The 12,994-nt window shown below is 43.6% G+C and overlaps 1 protein-coding gene across 4 annotated transcripts in view; it reads right to left on the minus strand.

The window, feature by feature from the left end:
- Positions 1 to 299: 299 nt before the first annotated feature.
- LOC144684931 (polypeptide N-acetylgalactosaminyltransferase 18-like) overlaps positions 300 to 12,994 on the minus strand; it is a 297,659-nt gene continuing 284,964 nt past the window's right edge. For 3 of the 4 annotated variants that reach the window (XM_078549348.1, XM_078549346.1, XM_078549349.1), the window contains one exon: positions 300 to 543. In XM_078549348.1, the coding sequence (XP_078405474.1) occupies positions 394 to 543 (150 nt within the window). In that variant the 3' untranslated portion in view covers positions 300 to 393. Of the gene's footprint in view, positions 544 to 6,188; positions 6,749 to 12,994 lie in introns of those variants that run through there. The other variant, XM_078549347.1, reaches the window with a different exon arrangement.

A 12,994-nucleotide genomic window follows, 5' to 3' on the forward strand; every position in this document is an offset into this window, starting at 1 on the left:
CAGCCGGTTATGAAGCCCTGGAGCTCGGAAGTTATGGGCCTAGATGTCACTGATTCGATGAATGGGTTGTTTCCCCAAACTTTTCACTCATCCACATTAAAGCAGATGTTTTACATCATTACATTTTAACAAGACAACCATAATAAATATTGTCCATCTGTCATGTGTCTATTTACACTTAGAAAATATTTAACCATTTCGATTCTGGTTTGATCATTCCTGACAAACAGCTCTTTGTAAATCATGTACAACTTCATTCTCTATTACAAAAAAATGATTCCTCTTCACCCACACAAAAGCCTGAGGCACAAAAGATAATTACAGCAGAACTTTGCAAAACGTGCTACATAGTAGCACAGAAAGGGCAAGGACAGGAGGGTAGAGGTCAGAGGTTCACTGGGATGATGTCTTCTTTAAGACATTAGAGATGGTCCATCGCTGGCCAGTACATTTCTGAAGTAAAAGTTGGAACCCAAACTCATTGTCAGGACTTCCTTGAAGCTCCAGGCACCTCTTTGATTTTCTGTTCTGTATCGAACCACCCTAAGAAACATAAACAAGGTGAAAACAGTATGGACCAGAAATTCAATGGCACAAAATAAGTGCTTGAGCATCTGATATTGGAGGGCAGAGCAGGTGCTAACTACAGGAAGCTCGTCTCCTGATATACTGGTAAAACAGCAACAACATATATTTATATGGTGCCTTTAAAATAATGAAACATTCCAAGGCACTTCACAGAACAATTATAAAACAAAGAATAACACCAAGCCACATAAAGGAGATAATGGGCTGAATTTTCATCCTTGAGGCAGGAAGCAGGAGTCGGGGAAATTCCCGGCTCTGCCCACCCACCTCTAGAAAAAGTGCCCGCAAAGATGGGATTTTCATTGTGGGGAGGGGGTGAACTGTTGATCAGCAATGATTTCTCTGGGGCTCAGGTGTTTTAGTACTCTGGGCTCTCAGCAAAGAATACATAATGAGACATGGCTGAGAGCCCAAAAATCCATTAGCCTGTTGAAACAACTGAGCCCCAGAGAAAACATTGCTTGGTTTACAGCTCTGGCTCTCTGATCTATGTTTTCAATTTCACAAGGTTTATTTTCACAGGGTTGGCTTCAAGTGGTTGCAGTTTCTGCTATTGATACTTTAAAAGGTCTGGATGATTGACACTTTTATTGGGTTGTAGTAAAAAGAAGCTTTTTTTAAAAAGAAAATGGAACGTTATCAATGAATGACTGTGTTTAAAGACATTCTACAGTCACTATATGGTTCATTGCTTCTATACCATGTATGGTGGGTGAATGGTCATGGAAGTGACCGTGGGCCGCCTGAGGAGCCATGGAGGTTGTTTGGATGGGGCATTTCTTGGCATGGGGGCATGAGGGCCAAAGGGGGTGGATGGGATGCCTATCTTGGCATGGGGGGGACATGAGGCCGACCTTTTGAACTTACCCCGCGTGCAGACTATGGTTCAAGACAGCTCTGAAGGGCCATGGACCAAAAGCCTGAAAAGCTGGCCCGATTCTGTGAAAATTGTGGATGACTAGGACATTTCTTTTTATTCATTCATGGATGTGGACTTCGCTGGCTAGGGCAGCAGTTATTGTCCATCCTTAATTGCCCTTGAGAAGGTGGTGGTGAGTTGCCTTCTTGAACTGCTGCAGTCCATGTGGTGTAGATACACACACAGTGCTGTTAGGGAAGGAGTTTGAGGATTTTGACCCGGCGACAGTGAAGGAACGGAGATATATTTCCAAGTCAGGATGGTCACACACCATCCTGACTTGGAGGGAAACTTCCAGGTGATGGTGTTCCCATGTGTCTGCTGCCTTTATCCTTCTAGATGGTAGCGGTTGTGAGTTTGGGAGGTGCTATCTAAGGAGCCTTGGTGAGTTCCTGCAGCGCACCTTGTAGATGGTACACACTGCCGCTACTGTGCGTTGTTGGTGGCAGGAGTGAATGTTTGTGGATGGGGTGCTAATCAAGTGGCTGCTTTGTCCTAAATGGTGTCAAGCTTCTTGAGTGTTGTTGGAGCTGCACTCATCTAGGCAAGTGGAGAGTATTCTATCACACTCCTGACTTGTGCCTTGTAGATGGTGGACAGGCTTTGGGGAGCCAGGAGGTGAGTTACATGCTGCAGGATTCCTAGCCTCTGATCTGCTCTTGTCACCACAGCTTTTATATGACTAGACCGATTCAGTTTCTGGTCAATGTTGATGGTGGGGATTCAGTGATGGTAATGCCATTGAACATCAAAGGGTGATGGTTAGATTCACTCTTGTTGGAGATGATCATTGCCTGGCACTTGTGTGATGCCACTTGTCAGCCCAAGCCTAGATATTGTCCAGGTCTTGCTGCATTTGGACATGGACTGCTTCAGTATCTCAGGAATCATGAATGGTGCTGAATGTTGTGCAATCATCAGTGAACATCTCCACTTCTGACCTTATGTTGGAAGGAAGGTCATTGATGAAGCAGCTGAAGATGGTTGGGCCTATCCATGCAATGGAGCCGTGCAGGTTGGGAGTGCAAGGTGAGGGCTTTTAACCCGAACCAATCCACACCCTTAACAAGCACTCCTTAAAGTTGGAAACCCCAGGAATGGAGTTAGGAATCTCAGAATCGAGACCCGTCCATCATTTTTAAAGGGCTCCCAAGTCATTCTGACTCGGTGAAAATCCAGCCCAATAGGTCAGATGACCAAAAGCTTGATCAAAGAGGTAGTACTTAAGGAGTTGATGCAAAAATCTAGGTTTATAATTCATATGTGTTAGAATATAGCTTTAAGTTTGGGCATTGTATTTCCTTTTTAGATGTGGGTAAATGGAAAAACATGATTGAGTAACTGGTAATAACCCTGATATAAATACAACTCAAACCCACCTGAGTTCATTACAGTTAAAAGTTATTCAATAAGGTCAGAGCTGATAGTGAGAAATGTAAACAGTGGATGACCTGTCTTTAAGTTTTTAAACAGAACCGGAAGGCCTACCCTCACTTCACTAAAAGATTTAAAGTGTTTTTGTAGTTCCCAAATAAAAAGAAGTTGAAAGCCGATGGTAAACAAGATGGTAAACTTGACAGGGCTAACAATTCTGGACAGAGAGTAATTATATTATATCCATTAGAAATACAAATTATTCACATGGATTATAGGATCAAAGACTTGTGTTGAAGGTAAAAAAAAACAATTCAGTTTTGTTTGGAATATCCCTATGTCATGTTGTTATGGAGATGGGCTGTGGGGATTAGGAGGTTCCTTTGTTTGATTTTATCTGGGTGTTTCTCACAAAAGGCAGTAGCAGTTTTGTTTTGGTGTAGGCTGCAGCTCATTGAGTCGAGGGAGCAAAAGGAGATAAATATTAGTCAGGCCTGCAGCTTAAGCAGAGAAAATACTAACTTCATTGTTCACTGTGCGGGATGCAAGTGGAAGCTTAAGCTCAGTTTGGAATTCGTGTGAGGGGCATGAAGCTGGAAGATTTGCCTAGCTTGAGCCTAGAGGAAGAAACCCGTGGCCTCCAGAACCTAGAAGGACAAGGGCAGCAAATGCATAGGAACACCACAGCCTGCATGTTGCCCTTAAGCAGCAGACCATCACTTGGAACTATATTGCATTCCTTCACTATCGCTGGGTCAAAATCCTGGAATAGCACTGTGGGTGTACCTACACCACATGGACTGCAGCAGTTCAAGGAGGTGGCTCAAGGTTCAATTAGGAACAGGCAATAAATGTTAGTCTAGCCAGCAACGGCCACATCCCACAAAAGAATAATTTTTTAAAAATCTACAGCGTTCCTCACAGTAAAAGGCAGTTAGCCTTGTAGCAGAAAGCAGTCAGCAGGGTCAGCCTGGAAGATTGAGAGAAATCAGTTGTATATCTCCCAGCAGCCAGGACAAAGAACATAGAGGCCATTAGGAATCATGGTGTTTCTGACCTGGTGTCACTGAGCAGGAAGCGCTTAGCACTTAAGGTCCAGTAGCTACCGGACCTCCCTCCCCGCCCCCATGGCCTCTCCCCCAACACCCCAATCGCTCACTAACCACCCCTCCCAGGGCCTTCCCTACCCTCCCCGCCCTGAGACTCCGAAAACTAAATTTTCCGTGCACTCCTGGGACTTAGGGTCTGTCGGCTTCATGAAGTTCCTCTTCTTCTGTTGCTGCAGGGACGAGAGAGCTGCTGCCCTACCATATTGGCCACTAGCTCTCTAAGGTAGGACTTTCTCATAAGTGAGGGATGGAAGTCCTGCTTGCAGCAAACTGACGCTCATCCGAGCGTGAAATGGCTGTGGGGCAGGCAGAGCCGGCGGGGAACATGGGAAACTCCACCATCCGAAATATCCTGCCCAATGGCTTCAGTCTTCTCAATATTTGATTGGGGAAAAGCAGAAAAAGAGGCCTGAAGGAGCCATGTTCTGGATTTCCCTACAGAAGAAATAGCTTCTCCATATTTAACCTAGCTAATCTTTTCATCAACAACAACTTGCATTTATACTGCAACTTTAATGTAATAAATAAAACTGGGTAGGTGCTAAGGAGGTAGGTTGTAAGGACAGAGACAGGTGTAGAGAGTTGGAGGGCTTCAGGGAAAAAATTTCAGAGCTTAGGGCTTTGACAGCTGAAGGCATGGCTGCCGATGGTGGAGCAATTTAAACTGGGATAGGTAAGAGGCCAGAATTGGATGAGCGCAGAGATCTCGAAGGCTCAATGTTAAACACGTCAATTAAATCATCCATCAACTGTCTGAACTTAAAGGAATGCAAGCCTGTTAACACAACAGGTCCTCATAGTTAAACCCTTTAAGTCCTGATGTCACGGGGCAGGGATCATAGCTATGTAATCCTCAGGGTAAAGGTCTGTATACATACTTGCTGGTTTGGTAAGATAATTAAGCAGAACTCCAAAATATTCATCCATTTCTCACAAATCCTCAATTCCTCTAGCTACCTCCAGCACAGATCAGAACTCTGGAGAGCTTCCAAAATGTTCCTGTTTGTTGTTACAACTTGCGCTGAGGTCTAGGCCAAGTGTAAAGATAATCTGATTAACTCTGTACTTAATTCAATGCATTCAAGTTATTAGCTAAATGGGAAAAGTCAATATTTCATGTAGTATAATTCTGAGCCTGGATGTTGAGGTCAAGGGTTGAATGTCAGAGTTGATGCAGGAAGGAACTTGTTTAAGTCGTTGGTTCATCACCTTGTCCATTATTCATTATTTGTAGCCACTTAAATTCAGTGATTGGCAAAAACACCAGGCAATCAATCGCATCATTCAACTATTAAAAAAGTAAATAATCTGACCTTTATTTCCTTTTCACATTGGTATAAATGAGTATTGGATTGTATTCCAATTGAATTCAGAAGGTTAAAGACTGGCTAAAGTGCCTAGTCTCCTCTATAATTTAAAACATAGGAAAATAACCATTCCATCTGCAAGACCGCCTATTTCGACCTCCATAATGTCAGCAATCTCAGTCCCCGGCTCACCTCTTCTGCTGGTGAAATTCTCATCCACGTCTTTGTTACCTCTAGTCTCGACCATTCCCACACACTCCTGACTGGTTTCTCACATTCTACCCTTTGTAAACTTGAGGTCATCCAAAATGCTGCTGCACACATTCTAACTCACACCGGGTCCAGTTCACCAACCATCCCTTTGCTCACTGAACTACATTGGCTACATGCCCAGCAATGCCTTGATTTTAAAATTCCCAGCCCTGTTTTCAAACCCTTCCATGGCCTCACCCGCCCCTATTTCTGTAACACCAGTCAGTTCCACAGCCCTCCGAGATCTCTGCACTCCTTCAATTCTGGCCTCTTGAGCGTCCCTGATTTTAATCGCTCCACCATTGATGATCATCAATCATATTGTAAACAGTGAGGCTTGCGGCTAAGGTCTAGAAACTTGTGTAGGCCGGTTTGAGGCTCTGTATGAGCAGATGAAGACAGAAACCTGAGGATCAGGGAGTAAAAGTTTTTCAAGCCTCATTTAAAGAATGGTGGAGGTTGGGGGGCTTGGGTGTAGAGAATGGGAGGGGGTAAAACTGTGAATGGGCTATGTTATTTTCTACTGTGGGGTCGTTTTGCTTGCAAACGCTTATCTGTCGGCGGGTGAGTTGATAACAATATACTGTAGGCGCAGAGACCAGTATGAGGTGAAGCACATGCTATTAATTTACACAGACAACAGAACATTAACACAATGTGTGGTCCTCCAACCAGACCCTACCCTAGACTAACATTAACATTGTAGCCCATGCTACACAGCTATTGGGTTGCACAGTCATGTGGTCAATCCGCTCACATTCTCTTAAAGGTGTATTACACCTCAGATTACCACAAGTACCAGCCTCAGGAGAGCTGTGACACTGAAAGGCGCTGGCATTTAGCTTTATTAGCCTTTCTCAGGATGTGAGTGTCATTAGCAAGACCAACATTTAATGCTCATCCCTGATTGCCCTTGAGAAGATGGTAGTGAACCGCCTTCTTGAGCTGTTGCATTCTAGTGCTGTTAGGGAGGGAGTTCCAGGATTTTAACTCAGTGGCAGTGAAGGGAAGGTGATATAGTTCCAAGTCAGGATAATGTGTGGCTTGGAGGGGACTTGCAGGTGCTGGTATTCCCATGCATCTGCTGACCTTGTCCTTCTAGCTGGTAGAGTTTGTGGGTTTAGAAGGTGCTGTTGAAGGTGCCTTGGTGAGTTGCTTCAATGCATCTTCTAAATGGTACACACTGCTGCCACTGTGCACTGGTAGGTGGAAAGAGAGCGGCAGGTAATGAAATCCTGAAGGGATTTGGTTTGATGCCTGACCTGTTCATCACAGACCAAGTTAACAAGGTGGGCCTGAAGCAGGACTTAAGACCTCTCATTTTGGGTCAGATTTTTTCAGGCACCCTTGGAGCACAAGATGGCAGTGCCCTAAAATTGTGCACCTTACACCCATTTTAAGCCCATAGAACAGGTACAATGCTGTCCAATTTTCTCCCCCAAACTGCCATTTTTATATTACTTAGTCTATTTGTGAGGACATCAGCGAATGCAATTAAAGTGAGATCTTGAATTTAGTGGGAATAAATAGAAATAATTTGGACAGAATCAATGAGTATTCCTCAAGTACATTCAAATTTGATTTTAACACAGTAAAATTTTAAAGCTTTGTATAAGTAAGTCAATTTACATTCCATCTAATGAAGGGTTGGGGGAGGGGGTGAAGTTCATGCACTGCTGAGAAGCCCGAGGGGGTCAAAAAGCTGAGGAAGTGAAACACAAAACAAGTTAAATTTTCCATCTTTTAGTCGAAAACCAAGACATAAAGAACTTATAATTAAAGAGGCCCAAGTCAGTTTCCAAAGCTCTGAGGAATTATTTCTGCTCCCTCAAGTGTAAAGTGACCAATGACCGGGTAATGGCCTAGAAGAATCAGTTCACAAACTGACCCCTGCTCCGGAACACCAAGGCCCACCTCCCACTCGATATTACGCCTCATTGACTGGCCGGTGAGCTGCAGACACCTGCTCCAGCTCACCGGCCAAGAGCATTTCAAATTCGGAACACTGAATCGCTGGAAGCAGAGGGCAATCATGATGAGAATATGTCAGTTGGGAGACAGGAAGAGTTGGGGGAGGGAGGATGCAGTAATCGAATTAATACTTGGGCACAGGAGTACATCCTGCAGAGTTTGTGCATCCACCATTCCTTAGAGGGCAACTCCTGGAAGCATAGAATTGACCTGAGAGACAGCAGCTTACAGCATGGCCTCACTCCCCTGTGGATAAATCAAATCCCAGTGCACAGGATTACAACAGGTAAGAGAGGCCATTTGGCCCAACCAGTCCATGTTAGCCTTTACCCTCCAAATCTGCAAATCTCTGCCCTGCAGCCTGCTTAATTATTCATTCAGTGTTAAATTTTACATCTATAAATATATTAAAAATCTGCCAGCACTTTCTGTCCATTGTTACCAATTTAAATTCCACTGTAATTACACACTCCTGCCAGTGGAGGAGGCTGTGGTGCCATTCGAGTTGTAATTAGAGCATGATTAGTTGACATAGGCCAAGTGACCTTTTAAATGTGGGCAAGGAGTCAGAGAGACAGGCAGCACAAAAGGAGGCCTTTTGACCCATTGTGCCTGTGCCAGAAATTTATAATGGAAATGTGAAAATAAGGACAAAACATTTAATTTTAAAATGGCTGCTAAAACAGATCTGGGCATGCCCTTAAATTAGCTACTGCTCTCTAACCCCATTCTGTCCTGTGTGCAATGCCAGAGGAGACTGACAAACTTCAGACTCCTTTATATATTTATAAATAGATATGCAGAGCACAAAAGCAAGGAAGCAATGCTAAACCTTCACAAATCACTGGCTGGGCCTTGAGCTGGAGTATTGGGCAGCAGAGTTTGGGAAGAATGCTACTAAGGCCTAGGCGAGGGTGCAGAGGAAGTTTACGGGAATGGTATCAGGGGTGAGGGATTTCAGTTATGTGGAGAGACCGGAGAAGCTGCGATTGTTCTCCGTGGTGCAGTGGAGGTTAAGAGGAGATTTGGTCGAGGTGTTCAAAATCATCAAGGGTTTTGATAGAGTAAATGAGGAGCAGCTGTTTCCAGTGGCAGCATGGTCAGTAACCAGAGGAAACAGATTTAAGGCAACTAGCAAAAGGAGCAGAGGGGAGATGAGGAGAATTTTTTTTCTTAACGCAGCGCGTTGTTATGATCTGGATTGTGCTGCCTGCAAGGTCAGTGGAATTTGATTCAATAGTTGATAATATTAGATAAATACTTGAAGGAAACAAAACACTGCAGGGCTATGGGGAAAGAGCAGGGGGAGTGCGACTAATTGAATAGCTCTTTCAAAGAGCCAGCGCATTCGAGATGGGCCGAATTGACTCTTCTTGCACTCTCTCAGTCCATGAAAATAAAATACCTCAATAGCAGCAGCTGCTCTCTGTATTTTTCCAATCTTTCTACTTGCCCGGAATTGCTGAATGAATAATTGCAGACTGCAGGGCAGAGATTTGCAGATTTACAGCTTTGCGTAAATTTACAAAGAATAAAAAAATAATAATTTGATTTGGAAAGAAACAGATGAAAAGAGCGTGTGTTTATCTCATACTCACGGCTACCTCAGGATGTCCCAAAGAGCCTGGCAGCCAATGGATTTTTTTTCAGAAGGGCTGTCACTGTTGTTATTTAAATACATCAAAAAGATCCCTTGACCGAAGCATCAGGAGATTTATCACGTCTGTGAATCCCGGCAGATTATCATTCTTGTAACCTTGCTACATGTTTTGAGTAATAAAATTTGCTTCTACATCCCATAGCTCTTAAAAAAACGGAATAGGGCCAAAGCAAGGGATTGCTTTCTGAATATAAATGACTCTATAAGCGAGTGGGTGATGAATACAATCGTTTTGCTGCTATTACTCTTTCAGCCCCATCACATTTATGTTTAACCTGTTCTCATACATATTCTTTACTGGATTTTATTCTGCATACTATTCCCCTGGTTGTTAGTCTCACTTCAATTGATCAAACCCACCCACACATACCCTACCTCGTCATTGCAGATGCCAAAGGCTAGCAATGGTCTTGCGAACAGGGAAAGAGCTTCTTCATGAAGAAATCAGGACCTGATTTTTACTTCATTGATCTAAAATGGGTGGGATGATACCACATTTAGCAGGGCAGAGGCCAGTGCCAGTCTGGCTGATAAAGCCAGGGTACTCAGAGTGAAAAGCTAGGAACAGTGGAGGTTTACAGCGAATTGGGGGTTCATAAAGATCAATAAAATATCATGAACAATATCATGCAGAAAATAATCAAAAAAGCTAATGAAATGCTGGCCTTTATTTCTAGGGGACTAGGATACAATTTGTTAAAAGACATGCTACAGCTGTACAAAGCCCTGGTTAGAACACACCTGGGGTACTGTGAGCAGTTCTGGCCACCACACCTTTGGAAGGACACGTTGACCTTGGAGGGAGTGCAGCATAGACCAGAATGATACCAGGGCCGGGATTTTCCAGTCCCGCTGAAAGTTAATGGACATTTTGCAGTTGCCAAATTTTCCGCCCCGTAATTTTCTGCAACGGGTTTTGCCACAGGCAGGACCGGAAAATCCCGGCCCTGGACTCCAAGGGTTAAATTACGAGGAGAGATTATGCAAGAATTTAGGTTGTATTCCCTGGAATTTAGAAGGTTAAGAGGTGACTTGATTGAAGTTTTCAAGATATTAAGGGGAACAGATAAGGTAGATGGAGAGATTGTTTCTGCTGGTTGAGGAGTCAAGGACTAGGGGGTGTTATGATGCGCAGTTGTGACAGTACAACTTCATTTTTAAAAAAAACTGTTTTAAAGGCTACGTTTTTAAAAAAAACCTTGGGCTGACTTTGAAGACTGTTTCAAAATGGCTCCAAGCTACCTGACAGAATTGTGCATTTCAAACAGGGTCTCCTCTTCCAAGAGGGCAAAAGACAATTTAATTAAGGTTCACTGTGGTCCTGTCTAGGAGATAACGAAGTTGACGCCTCAATGTAAGAATGTAAATTGTGCCTTGACCAGGACAAAAGCTAAGATGCATAGGTGGAAGAGGGGCTGTTACCAGTGTTGATGCCTTATTTGGGAGATGACTTGGCATTTTGTGCAGGTCACATGCTAACAGCGGCCATCTTGGCTCCTTCAAAAAGCATTGGAAAGGACTAGAACTGAGAGAACTATCCTGAAACAACTTCAGAGAAGCAGACAAGAGCTTCAACACAGGGAGAGAGGGACCAACAAGCACCACCATTGAACTGCTGTAATCAGCCAGGCTAGAAAAAGGGCCACACACAGTTCCTTGAAAGAGAACTAAAGAAGCTCCTCTCTCCCCCCTACCTGATTCCATTTACTAAGCTACCTGTGAAAGCAATCTCTGGGAATTCAACAGTAGAAGCCATCGCAGCTGCAGGGACAACTCTACAACCTCAAGACCTTCACGGCAGTCAACACAACAAGTTGACTTCAGAGCATATCAGGCCTGCACCATATATGGGCTAATCTTGATTTACATTTACAAGCTTTTATATCTTTATTTGAAACTAATCTTTGTTTGTGTACGTGTCAGTAACTTTATCTTTTCTTAGGTAACTGCCAGAGCAATAGAGTTAAATATAATAACTTTTTCTTTTTTTTTAAGTAGAAAGTCTTAGCTGCTGGGTTATCTTAAATTGAATTTCTCACTCCACAGGTCAGCAAATATACACCATACATACAAATACATTGTTCACAGGCAACATTGAGAAAACACTCTTTAAAGTGTCCGTGACAGGGTCTTAGTTTGAAAATTAGACCAGGCCTTTCAGGAAGAAAATTAGGAAACACTTGTACACTCGGAGGGTGGTAAAAGTTTGGAGCTGTTTTCTGCAAATGGCAGTTGGGGCTGGATCAGTTTTTAATTTTAAATCTGAGATTGATTTTTGTTATCCAAAGGTATTAAGGGACACCAGCAAAGAGGGGTTATATGGACGATGTCACAGATCAGTCATGATCTCATTGAATGGAACAGACAGACTCGATGGACTAAATGGCCTCCTCCTGCATGGTCTTATTTTCCCATGTTCCCTATGCATCAGTGCTCATGCCCCTATAAAATTAGTAACGTACTTCCTTTTTTGGTGTTTTTGGTTTATCGGAGTAGGAAATTGGCCATGCAAATTCCGACTGACATTCATGGGTTCTGAACTCAATCAATCAAGAATGGCCCAAAACTTGGAATTTTTTTCAGTATTTTATGTTGTCAGAGAGAGTTCCATCAGGTTCCAGAAAATAACTGAGGGTTGCTACCCTCACACCTCCTCCTGATCACCACCCCCCCCAACCACACCCCACCGCCCTCCCTCCCCCCTCGTCACTGACTGTCTTCTGATGCGGCCACAAACTCCATTCGCTCAACGCTGATTCCACCCTCTCCTCGGCCACTATCTCAAGTTCATCCTGACTGTTCACAACCTCACCATCCTATTTGACCCTGAGCTGATCCAGCCTCGTATCTCCATCTCCAAGATTACCTTCTTCCAGCCTCATAACATTGCCCATTTCTGCCCCTGCCTTAGCTCATGTACTGCTGAAGCCCTCAACCATTCATTAGTTGCCTCCAGGCTCAATTATTCCAACACTCCTCTGGCTCAACTCTCATCCTCAAAACTCTACTGCTGTATAAACTTCGCTGCGTCTTTACGTCTCTCCCCTCCTTTAATATGCTCCTTAAAACCTATCTCTTTGACCAAGCTTTTGGTCACTTGTTCTAATATCTCCTGTGGTTCAGTGTCAAATCTCATTTGATAATGCTCCTGTTAAATGCCTTGGGATGTTTTACTAGATTAAGAACATAAGAAATAGGAACAGGAATAGACCATTTGGCCCCTCGAGCCTGCTCCGCTATTCAATAAAATCATGGTTGATCGTCTTGTGTTTCGATTTCCACATTCCCATCTAACCCCGGTAACCTTTGATTCCCTTGCCTAACAAGAATCTATCTACCTCTGCCTTGAAAATATTAATTGACTCCGCCTCCACCACCTTCTGAGCCAGAGAATTCCAAAGTCACACAACCCTCAGAGAAAAAATTTCTCCTCATCTCTGTCCTAAAAGGGTGACCCCTAATTTTAAAACAGTGCCCCCTAGTTCTGGACTCACCCACAAGAGGAAACATCCTTTTGACGTCTACCTTGTCAAGGCTGTTCAGGATCTTGTATACTCAATCAAATCACCCCTCACTCTTCTAAACTCCAGTGAAAACAAGCCCAGTCTGTCCAACCTTTCCTCATAAGACAACCCACTCATTCCAGGTATCAATCTAGTAAATCTCCTTTGAACCGCCTCCAATGCATTTACATCCTTCCTTAAATAAGGAGACCAAAACTGCACACAGTATTTGAGGTGCAGCCTCACCAATGCCCTGCATAACATCCTTACTTTGATGTTCAATCCCTCTCATAATAAAGGACAGCATTCCA

The sequence above is a fragment of the Cetorhinus maximus genome, chromosome 9 (genome assembly GCF_964194155.1).
Source record: "Cetorhinus maximus chromosome 9, sCetMax3.hap1.1, whole genome shotgun sequence".
NCBI classification, from domain to species: Eukaryota; Metazoa; Chordata; class Chondrichthyes; order Lamniformes; family Cetorhinidae; genus Cetorhinus; species Cetorhinus maximus.